This window comes from Platalea leucorodia (genome assembly GCF_965183815.1).
Source record: "Platalea leucorodia genome assembly, chromosome: 3".
Lineage (NCBI taxonomy): Eukaryota > Metazoa > Chordata > Aves > Pelecaniformes > Threskiornithidae > Platalea > Platalea leucorodia.
This window is the reverse complement of record NC_138825.1, coordinates 90,103,381-90,119,321: the sequence shown is the minus strand read 5'-3', so window position 1 is coordinate 90,119,321 and position 15,941 is coordinate 90,103,381. Positions and strand designations below refer to the sequence as shown.

General features: G+C 38.7%; 1 protein-coding gene across 7 annotated transcripts in view; it reads right to left on the bottom strand.

Annotated features, from left to right (window-relative positions):
- The window catches only part of IBTK (inhibitor of Bruton tyrosine kinase), a 63,920-nt gene that overhangs the window by 12,877 nt on the left and 35,102 nt on the right, over positions 1 to 15,941 (bottom strand). For 5 of the 7 annotated variants that reach the window (XR_014227544.1, XR_014227546.1, XR_014227547.1 and 2 more), the window contains exons 20-26: positions 15,501 to 15,628; positions 12,481 to 12,593; positions 11,692 to 11,840; positions 10,790 to 10,953; positions 9,250 to 9,342; positions 7,922 to 8,080; positions 1,565 to 1,717 (exon numbers count right to left, since the gene is read on the bottom strand). Coding sequence is in view for 2 of the 7 variants with exons in the window: in XM_082305372.1 (XP_082161498.1) it covers positions 1,565 to 1,717; positions 7,922 to 8,080; positions 9,250 to 9,342; positions 10,790 to 10,953; positions 11,692 to 11,840; positions 12,481 to 12,593; positions 15,501 to 15,628 (959 nt within the window). In the remaining 5 variants the exon portion in view is untranslated. The remainder of the gene's footprint in view (positions 1 to 1,564; positions 1,718 to 7,921; positions 8,081 to 9,249; positions 9,343 to 10,789; positions 10,954 to 11,691; positions 11,841 to 12,480; positions 12,594 to 15,500; positions 15,629 to 15,941) is intronic. The other 2 variants (XR_014227545.1, XR_014227543.1) reach the window with 2 other exon arrangements.

The window sequence follows — 15,941 nt, the reverse complement described above, 5'->3', positions numbered from 1 at the left end:
TTGCCATCTCCCATATGACGAAAAGTTTTATTATTTTGCTAACAACAAAATTAATGATACCTGGTTTTCTGCAGATTTGCGTTTCATGTCCCTACATCTCCACTCACCACAAGAACTTCAGCTTTATCCTTCTTTTCCTGAAGAATGCCCACCCATCACACACACTCTCCAAACCCCTCCTAACTCTCTCCTCTTAACACCATCCCACACACAATGTTCCTATATTTCTACCCTCATTTTCTTCTTTATCTACCAATAGGACATGTACTACTACTGTCCTAGGGAAACACCAGTTTCTATGTAAGTTGAGCAACCAAGAGGGAGGCCCAGCAGAACTTTTTCCTTATGGAGGGGACAGTTTTTGGAGAGGGATGGAACAGGAGTTCAGGTCTGTGCTCACTGACTGTGGCTCACCCTGGTTTCTGTCACAGAGCCTGCCCTGCTCGCCCCACTCCGGCACAGAGGGGCTGTGCCCTTGCCAGGGGGGCCACCGCCCGGCCAGTCCTGCTGTCACCCTTGGCTCCCCTGCCGCTGTGGGGCAGCTGGCCTGTGCTGCTTCCAGACGGTGGGTAGGAAAGTCTGTAAGATTTTCGGGCCATCTGTCTCGTAAACATATTTGAAATGCATCACATTCAAAGTTACTGACGATAGGGGGAAGAGATGCAGGTGGGTGGGCAACACAGTCATACAGACCTTCAGGAATAAGGCTGAGATTTCTTTCCTCAGCTTAGACAGTTATTTTAGCCCAAAAAAGAGGTTTTAATGGAGGTAGCAAGAGGATGTGTGGCTAAAACAATTTGACCAAAGAACAATATTGTCTAATAACTAGACACATAATTCACATGCACCTCAAAACAAGTTATTTTTGTCCTTAGAATTGTAGTCCCCCAGTAATTATAATACACAGACATAACCAATGCATCAATATTTCAGTAAGCCCTCTTAATCCATGAGGAATTGCACCTAAACGATTCAGTCAGCTTATAAGAAAACTCAGGTCAGGAAATGCCAGAACCGCGTTTGAATAAACTGATTTTATCCACTCAGAAATACTCCTAAGCAAACTCTGTTTCACGCATGCCATATCTGAATGCTAAAGAATATCTAATTTCTACAGAAGTTAGAAAATGTACGTTTATAATTTTTATACTTACATACATATACAAATGTACACACACACATATTTTGTTTGGCGCCTGGAGTGTTTGTGTCCATTTGTACATATACAAATGTACACACACACATATTTTGTTTGGAGCCTGGAGTGTTTGTGTCCATATACACACACACACACACAGGTGTCCATATATATGAACACAAACACTTGGAACCTCAAACAAAATATCAGCAGTGGCATTAAATTGCTTTAGTCTTTAAGCTTCCTATTCACTTCAGTATTCTGTTCATAAAATCCTATTAACATAATTATTAAAAAAATGCTTACAGGATTTTTTTTTTTTTTTTTAAATGACAATTTTACCCTTTCTTATTTCAGCAGAATTTAAACAGGTTATTGTGGTTCTTGTATAATGGTTGATCAATTAGGAAAAGACTGCTCTCTTACCTTATGGTGTTTTGGCCTAATGAATCCTCAGTTCCTTTATATCCAGCTCTTTTGATACCAGTACCAGGTGAATTATTCGCACTCATACTTTTTTCTTCTTCCATTACAAGATCACGGAATGACTTTGGCAAAGCAGAATGTAATGAAGATGACCTTTAAAAAAAAAAAAACAAAAACAAAAAACAAAAAAACCCCCTCATTTTATACTTGCACTTCGCAAGACTCCATTTGTTCCACGATTCAGACAGCAAAGAGAACCTTTCCAGTTACTAAAAATAAAAATATAATATTACTTAGCTTTTGTATCTCACCATTATGCCTGCTAGACTCCATTAGCTAAAATAAATCACTTTGGGTCAAATAGGTAAACATCAGAAAACAAATACCTATGAGAACAGAACAAGCCAGTAGTATGGAAATTTCATTAGAAGGGAAAAAAACCACAAAAAACAACAAAACAAAACAAAAAAACCCAACCACAAAACCCACCATTCCATCTATTCCCCCCAACCCATCCTCTTACAAAGCAATTTTATTTTCACAGACACCTTGTCTTAGACAAGCTGTACCTTTTCTAACCGTATTGTTCCTTGAAAAGTACTCTCATAAATCACACAATGCTCTAGTACTTTCGTTCTAATACCATTAGTTTACCACCATGAAAGTCAAGTATAGCTGATCTTCTTTCCCCAAGATATTCAATTACTTACTCCTACCTGCTGGAGGCTCTATAAATCACTTAATCCACAGTGAAATTCATAAAACTGATATGCTTCATTTTCTTTTACTTGACCACGTTTAATTTGCACTGTTACTGAACTAAAGCCTGCATATTATCTTTCAAAAATAAACCAGTAAGAAATTTAGCACCATAGCTATTCTGAACACTTTCTGATCCCAAAGTCTTTTTATTTACAGAATTCAAGGCAGTTACCATTAGGCTTTCCCTTACCCATCAAGACTTTGGAATTAATTCTTCATGCATTTGCTTACATTTAACTTTACTAAGTGTAGCAGTCCCACCCACTGTCAAATATACAAAATACATATTGGAAGAATAGCTCTGCTCATTATCTACTCAAAGAAATAACAGATCACTAATAAGCCCTACTGAAGTAAAACAAGCTTTCTATACAATGCTAATTGTTTGTGCAGCTACCAGAAGAAAGGAAGCATTTGAAGCCAAAGACTTTCAAACTACATCTATGTGATATACAATTTAAGATAACAAACATAAGGGAATTAAAACATTGCAACATCTGAAATCTTACAACAATAGCATCTGAAAGTTATACATGATGTCTGAACCCCATGCTAGACCACCCGGGCTTAAGTTTGGGTTTGTTTTGTTTTTGTTTTTGTTTTTTTTTTTTTTTTTTTTGTGGTCTTTTTTTAATTTTTTTTTAATATTGCGTGAGCAGCGCAGAAGGCATAGAAAGCAGAATGGGAACCTCCAGATGCAGGGGCTTTTTTAAAAAAGTGGAATATAACTAAGTTTCTCTAAGCTGTAACTGCAAAACATCAAAGCATGAAGTTCCAAAACAGCTGTTGATGTTTCAATGTAAACTGGAATACTGACAAACTGACAATCTAGACATTAAAACACACAATTGTTAACTCTCGAGAGAGACTTCACGTTTCTTTATGCCTCCACTCTTGAAAAGCCATAGGCTCTCCTGAGCTTAAAAAAACAAAACAAATAAACAACACCCCCTCCCTCCATCAAAGTAGGTTTGGAGAACTAATAAAGTTAACACCTAGCTTCTTGCGTGACATACTCTCAAAGTATTACTAGCATGATTTCGTCCCCAACTTCTAATTTCTGCTCTTCTTCAAAGAGGGAAACGTAGGTTGAGTCCCCCAAAAACTACGAAACTGGAAGTTTCTTTTGGTGGAAAAGGTAGGACATTGTATATGATAGACTCTGTCTTTTAGTCAACCAAAAAAGAGCCAGAAGGTCCCACACCCTTCTGGCAAGTGTGCTCACTGCACATCCAAGATAAGTATCTGATTTCATTGGAACACAAGTTCTATGGCTTTGACTATAGTGCACGCGTGGAAAGCTCCATCTATTGCCAACTACACTCTAATAGTCTATTGTGAATTTACAGAATATAACTTTGCAAATATAATAGAGTAGATGAGTAAACACTTACCGTTCCACCTTACATACAAGAATATTCTGAACAACTAGCACGGGCAATCAAATAATTGATGGCTTGCCTAAAGCAGATTAAAGTTTATTCAACAAATGCTCTCTTCCAGCAGCTAAGCATAATTTTAAATATTCATATAACTCCCACTGGTTCTTTGCTTGAACTCTTGAGCTACTGGCATTTTCCAGATCAGCAGCCAGAGGAACGCTGCAGAGGAACATACAGAATCATGTGTGGTGACCACATGAGCGTTAGACTAGATTCCATCCTCCTGAAGTATACTCTGGCCTTTCCACCGAAGATAGTTTGTGTAACACAGTAGAGCCTAGCTACTTTCAAAAACTGTTTAATCAGAACCTTAAGAGCACAATATACTTTCTAGAGACAGTTATCTAAGCATATTCAAAAATCAGTCCAACCTTGCTTTTTAAATGCAAGGAACAGTTCATAGGCAGTTGGTAGTTTGAAATTAAGTAACTCCCAATAGGTAAAGTATTATCTATCAGAGAGCAGATGAATAGCATAACTAGTCAAACTATTTAAATGTCAGATCAATGAAGTTATGCCCTATATTTTTATATGCCTTTTATCAGAGCTTCTCTTAGTATCTTACTTCCTGTATTAAGAAATAAATCATTTAACTAGAAGCATCTAGCTCATGCACTTAAGTCAAATTAGTACAAGTACTTCTAAAGAGTCATTTATCTTACACTGAAAAACAGGACTTCAGGAACAACAACAACAAAATACCCTTCTGAAGAAGCCCAGATAACTAGATACGCTACACAATGTCCTCCAAAACCTACTTCAATCTTTGTTGTATCTAAAAGTGGCATATGAAGGGGAGAAGGGAAAGACCAGGCTGCAGAAAGACAGACTCCCTGTACAAACATCCTCCTGTGGAGGAGTTCTCATAACTCCTAACTCAAAGTCAGTCAGAGACAAGTGTATACAACTGCACCTTGAAAATGGCTGGTAAAACAAAAAAGGAAATTAACTGATGATATTTAAGATGACTGGTTGAAAACACCCATGAAACTACACCGGTGATCACTGATATCAGCCCAAGCCACGGCATGGCAGGTATGGGGAAGTTCCTTCAAAGACTTCAGAGAAGACCCACTTGTAACTACTGATCACAGAAAGGCCCCTGACTTTGCTGGGTGCCTGAGGAAAAGGATTGAGTCATGCAGGCCGCGGTCCACCTCATTAGCAGCACCCCTGGCCAGCTGCAGCTGTCCTCCTACATCAGCATGGACACCCCTCTGAGCCACTCATCGGGCAGTGCACAAGAGCATGGCTTCCCTGGTGCTGCCACGCTGAGCCACTGATGGGTAGAAAGGCGGTGGGTTTGTAACAACTCATAAATTAGTGTCTGCATGAGGCGTGTGACTTGTGTACGTTGTCATTGTAGATGTTAGGTTACACATTGTTTATGCATAATTATAACATTACTAGTAAGATTAAAAATAGTAGATGGAATATTTTCTTTTTTTAATGTAATAAAGGATAGCATAACTCAGTATTTCCTGTGTTGGTCACCACCTCATTCAACCATCAGTCTCTCCCAGAAAATTTTAAGCCTCAGAGTCCTGTGACACCTCCATAACTAACTCCAAGTAACTAACTTGCTGCTTGACCTGCAGTATCACCTGTGCAAAGCAGGTGGCGTGTTCTTTGGAGCATTTGAGAGGATCAGTGTTAAGTATGCTGAAATTCATCCACTCATTAGAATTCAGAAGACAAATCTTGCAAACCTTGTTCCTCCTATTGTGAAGATCCCAGTTACTGTTCAGAGATCAGACAGCGTCCGAATCCTCAGGTGCAAAGCAACTCATTCTATTTCCTCTTTAAGACAGAATTGTGGGCTTTGCCCAATGTTATATCAGAATAACTTTTGGGGGCTGGGGGAGTAAATGAGACCCTAAATTTTGGTATTAGGTGTACATGGTTGAAAACAAATTGAGAAGACAGATATTTTAAGTCCTGCTTCTATAAATCAAAACAAAAGAATTCAACCTTTTCTTAGATTCACTTGAAATATTGTGTGCTGGATATTTTTAAAGCCAGGTCATCTCAGGCAGTTCATTCTTCTAAATAACTACTGTAGTAACATACCTCTATAGCTTGTGAGTTGGACAACAGAAATACATGGCATATAACTATTTTTTTTTTTAGTTATAATTAACCCATGATATACAGATGCTTACAGAGAAGATTTCTTGTCCCTGCTTTCACTGACCCTTGGAGGAATCCCAGCCATCACTGTCAGAATCACTACTTGAAGGACATGTCATGTCACACTACCTTGAACTCACCAAACAACTGCCCATTTCAGATCAGATTGACATGATCCTTGACAGGCCCTGTGCAATATTAAAGCCCTTTAACCATAAGGCTGAATGTACTGCATGGTGTCCACTAGAGAAGCAAAGCTTGCTCTGGTGTCGTAACTGGCAGTAGAATACCATTTTAGAATCAATTATTATCTGATTTATAATGCATGATTTTGGGATGATTACAACATACTCTCACAGTTTTTCCCATACATTACTGACAAATATTTTGAACGCCAGCTCTATTTTAGCATTGTTATGTTCTGGGATATTACTGTTGTTACTATAGCCTTAAACTAAGATAATAGCATACCAACAGACCTACGTGTAATCTCAAATAAATCTAAAGGCACTTCAAACTCAAGGTGCTGATCATAACAGCATCCATCCAAAAAAGAAAGATGAGGTAACAGATACATGAAATGCAGCGGAGAAGCAAGCAGTTTTAGATATTACCCTAAACCTTTTGACACAGAATGCCTCTCAGGAAGCAACTACTGCCAAGAAGCAGCCTACCTTTTCCTCAGCCAGCTAGTGATGTGATTTTTCTTCTCTCCATACGCTCATTAAATAGCTAACAGGCTACATGTCTGTTTTGAACTTATAGGAGCATAGCAGAAAGGCAAAGATTCCAGCATATGCCTAGTACTCTTATTTCTGAAAGGAGCAACCAATTCCTATAAAGGATCAAAGGAAGGAGAGTCAAAAGACAAGAGGGAGACGGCTCTAATTGTGGAAAATAAACCTATCCTTTGAAAGACAGACTCCTACTTTACTTTGAAATCTATCCAATACAAAAGGAAAACTACTACAATAGCATTTAAAACAGCGAAATTGTCTAAAAAAGACTTCATTGAAAACAGAGCGACTGTCGTGGGTACGCAGCAAGCTTTGTTCCCACTGAGGCACAAACAGGGAAGCTCTAGAGAGAGGAGACTGACTCACAGTTCTTCTAGGGCGTCATTACAGAAGCAAGCTGCAATAAAAGTCTAGACCTTCTCAAGCAGGGAAAGGGGGAGAACTGCCCAACGTTTACCTCAAGTTAAGAACACGCACATAGGTATTTATTCTGTAGTAATTAAACACATTAAATTTACATAGCTTGCAACTTTTACAATCATGCCTTTATGCTTTCAGCCAATACCAACTCTAAATGTGATGAACAAAGCATGAATCAGGCTAGCACCTCATTACATTCATTGTTGTAAACCTAGTTCATTGAACAGATTATAACATTTTATCTATTTGATACAGTGATATTAGCTTGAACGTTTAAATTGTGTGTAATCAGCATCAGAAGTCATTTTAAAACCATTATGCATCCTTCCACCATAAGAATTCTTAGCAGGATCCGTCACACCCTCCAGCTCCTAAACACCTAGATAACTTTGTTGTCTATAATTTCAGTCTATTTTTGCTCTACTCCAAAGTCATTCTAGCCCTTTCCCCCAGGAAGGGCTAACATTTTTTCCTTATGTTTTTGACAGAGAAAAAACAGCATTCATAATGGTTTTCAATAACCTCTTCCTGACTAAGTTTCAGAGCTTGTGCTCAACCTTCTTTTTCTATGCTTCACTTTGATACCATCGGCAAATATCACATCACACACAGGCAAGAACCAGATGGGATGCAGTCTTCTGACTCACTATAGCAAAATTTCAAAGAACTGTTAAAATGCAACCACTGCATTTCCCTGTCCCCTTTGAATTTCTAGGTTACTACCAAATGTAGATACAAATAGTTCAGTACTAGTCCTTTTAATGAACAGAGCCTAGGCCATTTTTATTTAAGAAACCGCTCTTAAGAGACTATTCAATGTAAAAATCGTCCAAAGAAAAAGAAGTTATATTTAATTTATAACATACCATGCATTCCCTAGTTTTGCAACTTTCATAGGTGGGGGTGGTGAGGTTATTAGTGCAGTAGGCTCCATGCTGGTAGTTACTGACCCATTATCTTTTGCTGCCAGGGCAATCATTTTCCTTTGCTTCTGAGAAAGTTTGATTCCATGAGACGCCATTCTGCTGTGAATTGATATTGCAAAGAGAGGATGTAAGATCAGTGTCCTTTGAGATGACTCACCTTTAATCTTGCAAATTAAACTAAGGAAGACTTCTTTCCTAGACCAAAATACTTTGTCTAGAGTGCCAAAAGGGGAGTATAGGGGGGAGGGAGGGGTTGGATGGCTGGGGAGCAAAAGGAGGATCAATGAATATCAAGAGTGACAGAAAGAAAAGCATCATAAAACTATTCTTCACATAGATGTCTACAAATGAAAACATGCAGAGTAGGAATCAAGTGTCCAAAACAGATGGACTACCACGAGATGAAGACTATTTTCTAATTCTGTGAGTTTTTAGAGACTGTCAGAAGCTTAGCTCCCTTAAACCAAAAGCATTCATGCATAAGAAATGTATACAACAGCATATAGTCACTTTTTCTATTTGTAACAATTTGTTTTCTAAGTTATTTGATTTCTTCAGTCTTGGCTGTTTTGTTCACAGCTTCTGAATCCACCTAGCCAGCAACCCTTTACTAAGCTCCAGGACTACTGTCCTAGCTCTCCTTTACAAGAATGCTACACTTCAAAGGTCATGAAAGTCATCTCCAGTTCTCTTCCATATGTTGCCAGTTAAGAAACACTAGGTTTAATCCAGTGCCTCCTGAAAAAGTACATTTATCTCCCTGTGTCTTTGGCATGCTTCTCTGAGCAAGACTGACCCTTTCTGCTGTCTGAGGAAGAACTGTCAATATCAACACATGGGTGCTGGGGGAGGTCAGAGAATGTGAGACAAAAAACAAACTTGAAGATCAATTACAGTACTGGTCCACAAGTAATTTCCAAAGCGCTAGGGACAAGAATTAATTCTTTTTGGTTGGAAATAGGAAAGCTCAGCAGAGCAGGCCACTGATTTAAGATACTGGTTCACTAGCTCTTTCTTTCACATTTCAACAGCTAAGACATGCTTTTGCAATGGTTGACCAAACAAGACTACAGTAAAATAAAGGGATAAATTTTGTATGCTCACAGAAGAATACCATAATGAACTGAAGTAAACAAAGCCATTCAAATACAAATAGGGCAAGTTTTCTCCTGCTTTTTTTAAACTCTGAACTGCCTGAACCACTAAGTAAATTCATAATAGCCTGGTCTATCACACTTTTCTTTTATAGATTTTGGTTTTTTACCAACCCTGAATTTGCCTTTGGCATTGTTCCACATTTCTGCATACTTTCTTCAATTTCCATGATGGTTCTTAGATCCATAGCAGGAGGGCTGGCAGGGCTAAATGAAAAATAAAAAGTTACCTTACAAGGCACTCATTTTTACTTACATTCCACAGTTCCAGCCTTCACTGAAATCCTCTAAATCATACATAAGATTGGTAACCGGATGTATAATTTATGTGTGTTTCCTCAATTATGGCAAACCTCAAATAGAATGTTTTTGACAAAACTTTTATAAATATATACATATTTAAGAGCACACTATAAAAATACTTTCAAGACTCATTATACTATGAAACAAAAAGATGTGAACTATGATTACTTTAAGAAAATTAGGTACCTAAATCCATGATGCTTATTTAGTAGTCAACTGCTCATGCTAGTCAACTAGCTAGTCAACTTTAGTAGTCAACTGCTCACAGCTCTTTCATGAAGGTTGAATTAGTAGCTCAGCCAAATACCCTACAGTATTAATCCTTTAAGCATTCTACACGACAGTGCTGCCTGCTTTTTCTTGACATCATACCAGCAACACCAGAAAAAGCAAAGGAAGAGTACAAGGGAAACCCATAAAGGCACAGTTACATTACAATAAAGTCCTATGGTTTTATTTGTTCCCCTTCCATGCAATCCTCTAAAACATGTTTGAAAAGAACTCTAAGATAGTAGATGAAGGTGGAGCTTCTTCCAACCAGTCTAAAGACTTTGGTCTTTAGTTGTGGGATGTGTAACCCTCTCTGCATAGACTAGGCTTGCACAAATACATAGCAAGACAAAACACAGATTCCTAATGGACCCTGCTCACCAGAAGATATACTTCAGAGCCGCAACTTTTAATTTCTACAGCTGTATCACCTGTATTAACAAAGCCCATCAGCCACAAACCAACAGAGCCTGGGAAAACTGTGGGAAATTATCGCCATATGATTCCCTAAATCCTTAAACTCTTCTCTGTTCAACCTTTATTGACAACTGTCACAGACAGGACACCAGGCAAGACAGAACTTCAGTCTATCACAGTACTGTTCCTTTTTCATATGCAGACACCGCTACAGATAAAAATTAATAATCAATTTTTTATTACTGTAGCAGTTAACTATGTGGTGTTGATTTTCACAGACTGTTTAAGTCTAAAGGCATGTCTTAAAAATGTCAAAGTACAATGGTGCTTCTAATGGCTTCAAGCATGGTCTGATTCTGCAAAAAACTGCCAAGTATTTTACAAAGTGTTAACCAAGAAGGTCTTCTAAAAAAAGATATTAGAAGTCCAGACTGGTAGCACTTAAAAAAAAAAAAAAAAGTATCTAGCAATTGCTTTTCTCAAAGAATAATTAAAAAATGTACCAGTTTAATAAAACTACCAAAATATTTAATTCACATGTCAAGTAACATGATCATTTTGAAGAGCAGATACTTTTTTAGTCTGAACAGAATATTATTAGCATTCACTATCAAGTGTAGAACAGTGATTGTAAGTTAGGTAGGCACCACAACTATTACTCCACCTGAAACTGGTTGCTACCCAATTGGGAGAGCTTGCAGAGTTGTTTTTGGCGCTGGGGATGGACTGTGGAACAGACTGTGTCAATGCTGATGATCCCTTGTATAACTTCATCTCCTTGTTAGGTTGAGAGGGTTTCATACCCTGACTGCATGCTTTGTCCTTCATCTAAAAAAAGACAGAAAAACACTGAATAAACATTCTCACATTTTTTCATTTAGGAAAAAAAGAGTGATGCTACAAACAACTTGAATGGCATCTGTAAGTGAAAATATTTTAAAGGATACCTCAAGAATACCAGTAACATCATGAATCCCTGATCAGTCTGTTATTTGTACCTTTTTTTTTTTTTTTTTTTGCTTCACGCTTCACCCTGAATCATTTAAGTCCAAATATTCCACTGTCTTGATAGTGGAAAACTCACTTGGAGATGTTCACTTCTAAAGCTTTAACACTTAACATTGGCACAATTTTCAAACTTACTTCTCTTTATCAGTTATCCTGGACCATACTTCTGTCCAGCTACAGTAGTTGAAGAACAGCAGGATTTTCCTGGAGTTTTTTGGCTTCCTTTTTTGTTTTTTTGGCTTCTGAACTTCAGATTTGCTTTGCATTTTAAATGAAGTAGATAAAGACTTTACATAACTGCTCTTTCAGTTTGAGATTTTCTAAACACTACAGTATATAAAAATTCTTATTACGGTACCACATGAATAAATTACTCTTAGAAGATTTAAAAACAAATACTCATTTTTATTTGCTTTATCAGACAGACAATAACTACTTAAAGTTGTCTACTCTATTTTAAAGACAATAGCTTCACTAAACACTCCAAAATACAAACTCTGCTTTTGATGGACAAGATAAACACAAGCAAATAAATTGTTAGGAACAAAGAAATCCAACCTCAGTCCTCTCTGGATGAAACCCTTTTGTGAAGTCAGGTGACTGCAAGTCTCTGGGGCTACCCACTCCTGCGTAACTACCTTCAGAGTCAGACGTTAAGAGCTCTGGAAGCGATTCTACAGAGTTAGTTTTATCCAGTTTTACTGAGCCTAAGAGATAAAAAAAGAGAATAGAATAGAACTATTAAATCACGAGAGCCAGACTAAATAATGCATAAAAAACCCCCAAAGTTATTCACTCCATATGATGAATACAAAGTAACCAGAAGTCTACCTAATCCAGTATACCAGACTGTAATAAGTATAAGCAAATTTAAGACTATCTTAACTATTTTTTTCAGAATAAGAGTACTCTCAGTTTCCTTTCTCTGTCTCACAATATACATTTTTAGTAAGTAACACTGACACTTTTCTATTGAAAATGAAGGCTTCTACCATCTTTTCAATAAACAGTGACTAATTTACTTTTCATACTCCAGAAAAAAAAAAACCAAACCCACATATTAGCAGAAATGTTCCACTTATTAAAACCACATGGGAAAGTGTGTGTTAACTTTATTTGATAAAATACATGCTTTTACAGAATCTGAACGTTGGGCACAAGCTTAATATGACAAACATCCTTTCAAACAAAACTTAAGAATTCACTATTCAAATTCAACTGTGGTGTTCACTAGAAAAGAAAGAATCCTTGCAAGATTTCCTTACTGAAGTACAGAAATCGCATTGCATTGCATATTAAACTTTATGTTCTGTTTTTATACCTGAAAGGAACCTCTTTCCCACTGACCTGTAGAGGCTGGACTCTGAATAATATCTGATAGATTATATCCTCCAGAGCTGTCAGACCGTTTTCGTGGCTTCTTCTTTGCCTTAGTTTTTGCTCTTTTGAAAAGGGCTTCCCTATTAAAAACAAACAAACAAAAAAAAACCAAGATGGATTAAAGCCAAAGAAATTGAGCCTCAGAACTATCAGTGTCAATGTCAAGTTTTTTAGTCAGCAGTAGCAGTTATACTTCAAGCAGTAATACCTGGTCCCACCAGCTGTCACTAGCTGCTTGTTCCTGCTCTGATTATGCACTGGCACAACTGTTTAGTAAACGATTAGGGGGAAAAAAAATCCAGGAGGAAAAGAAAAAAATTCTTTTCAATCAAGATCTAGCCTCTGGTCTAGTACACTGCACAAAGATTTCCGCTGAGACAGTGGAAGACATAGCAGCTGCATAGGATGGCACTGCCATCTAGGTCAGATTAAACCTGCTACACACCACAGCAACTAACATAGAGCAAACTACATCGAAGTCTCCACTTTTTTCTCTCTTGATTTCTCCTAAATTAGTGAAGCTCAATAAACTCCACAGCTGGTCTCATTTTTCCCCAACACAAATATTGCCACCAAAATAATACTAGTTCTATATATTGGGTTTGCGTGGCAAGGTTTTGGTAGTTGGGGGGCTACAGGGGTGGCTTCTGTAAGAAGCTGCTACAAGCTTCCCCTATGTCTGATAGGGCCAATGCCAGCCAGCTCCAAGATGGACCTGACACTGGACAAGGCCAAGCCCATCAGCAATGGTGGTAGCGCCTCTGGGATAACTATTTCCGGGGGGGGGGGGGGGGGGGGGGGGGGGGGGGTGCCAGGGGGAACCTGTGCCACTGCAGCTAGAGAGAGGAGTGAGAATATGCGAGAGGAACAGCCCTGCAGACACCAAGGTCAGTGAAGAAGGATGGGAGGAGGTGCTCCAGGCACCGGACCAGAGATTGCCCTGCAGCCCGTGGTGAAGACCATGGTGAGGCAGGCTGCCCCCTGCAGCCCATGGAGGTCCATGGTGGAGCAGATACCCACCTGCTGCCCGTGGAGGACCCCACACCAGAGCAGGTGGATGCCTGAAGGAGGCTGTGACCCCATGGGAAGCCCACGCTGGAGCAGGCTCCTGGCAGGACCTGCGGACCCGTGGAAAGAGGAGCCCACGCTGGGGCAGGTTTGCTGCCAGGACTTGTGACCCTGTAGGGGACCCACGCTGGAGCAGTCTGTTCCTGAAGGACTGCACCCCATGGAAGGGACCCACGCTGGAGCAGTTTGTGGAGGACTATCTCCCATGGGAGGGACCTCATGCTGGAGCAGGGGAAGAGTGTGAGCAGTCCTCCCCCTGAGGAGGAGGGAGCAACAGAGATAATGTGTGATGAACTGAGCACAGTCCCATCCCTGTCCCTCTGCACTGCTGGGGAGGTAGAGAAACACAGGAGTAAAACTAAGTCCAGGAAGAAGGGAGGGGTGGGGGGAAGGTGTTTTAAGATTTAGTTTTTATTTTCTCATTACCCTACTCTGATTTGATTGGTAATAAATTAAACTAATTTCCCCAAGTCGAGTCTGTTTTGCCTGTGACGGTAATTGGTGAGTGATCTCTCCCTGTCCTTATCTCGACCCACAAGCCTTTCCTTGTATTTTCTCTCCCCTGTCCAGCTGAGGAGGGGGAGTGATAGAGCGGCTTTGGTGGGCACGTGGCATCCAGCCAGGGTCAACCCACCACTTTCTACAATAAAGCAGGTACATGGTCATGTTACCAAAATGTCACATGTTCCTATATATGATATTAGGAAGAGTGGAATCAAATAAAAGGCATCTTTCATTTTAACAAAACTACTAGAAATTCAGAATTACATGAATCACAGGTATAGTAACTCTATTTCAAAAAGCTGCTTTGAGAAGCTTTTTGTGGAATAAGTACACAGTACTTATTCATTCCTGTATCAATACCGTAACCTTACAATGCTTGGGTTTTTTTTTTAATCCTTGGACTGCCCTGCTCCCTAAAGGCTATTGTCTAGCTTTTAAAAACACTGAAAGGCTTGAAGTCTAATACAAAATAGCCTCTCGGTTCCCTTGATCTACTAGTTCTTATCTATACTAGTTCATTTAGCATAACTTTTCTCAACACCAGTGTCAGAACAGTACACAACACCGCAGGTGAGGTCTCATCTGCACAGTGGCATCATATTTCACTATTTGGATGCATGTTAGCAAGTCATCCTATCAAATCAACTTTACATAGTTGTGATGTCATCGTCAATGTCTCCAGTTTATAAACTGTACCAAAAAAGGCAGTTGTAATTTTATTATTTGCTCGTTAGAGAAAAGCAGCCCATTAAGTTAGTCTGACAAGACTTCTATTGCTCTCACTCTTTTGTCTTCAGAACAAATGTTCAAAGGCAGAATACCAGAAGTCCACAAAACCACCAAGGCCAAACTACCTCATCTACAGTTGTTTGGATCACATTTTCTAACACCTCTCAAACACAGGTTGCTTGTTTTGTTATTCTGCAGCTATACAGTAGCCACTTTAACCTGACAGATTAAAAACTCATGCTACAAAACTTCATATTTTGCATGACAATTCCATTAATATTAAGAAATGTAGATTATCACAATTTTCCAGACAGATCTAAAGTACATTAAAGTCTGTTTTTTCTCTTTTGATTTCTCCTAATTCAGTGAAGTTCAGTGAACTCCACAGTTGGTCTCACACATACACAGATACTCTGATCACACACACAACTCCCAAACATTACTGTGAATGCTTGTTTTGCTACCTTTACTCACATGCTACTTATAAATTGAAAAAAGTGCTCCACTGCAGTTCTGTAACATTTTAAAATACTTAAGGGAACTAAGAATAGTCTTTGAAATCTCCATTTCTCCTATTCTTAATATTTCAATTCTGAACCCAAAGGGAGTCAGGCACCATCCAAATGAGGATAAATACCATATACAGCTCACCTAGTTAAAAATGTTGATGAAAAACAGATACTTACTGAGAATTTTGTTCTGTATTCATTTCTTCCCTTAAAAAGACAAAGTTCTCCCCATCTTCAGGCTCAAAAGAACTTATGTCAGGTCCATCTGGATATGGAGTAATTACTCTCCTGACCATAGCTGGAATCTGTAGTTGTAAAAGCCGTTACACTAAGTTTCTCTTAAGTTGTATGCTAGCAAATATATGATCTCTTGTAAAAGGACCAAAACCGATTGCCATTTAAACCATTTCTACAGATCAAGTAATTAATTATTTAACCAGCTTACAAACTTAAATTACATCCTTAAGCAAAACAAAAGGAGAATTATTTTAAGTGACAGACTCAGAATGCATGTTTCAGCTGCCTATAACTCCTGACAAAAAAATGCTTCCAGGTTTTGCAAACATTTGTCTTTTACTACTGTACAGTTAAAGAATACTGGATTATAATGTGCCTTGG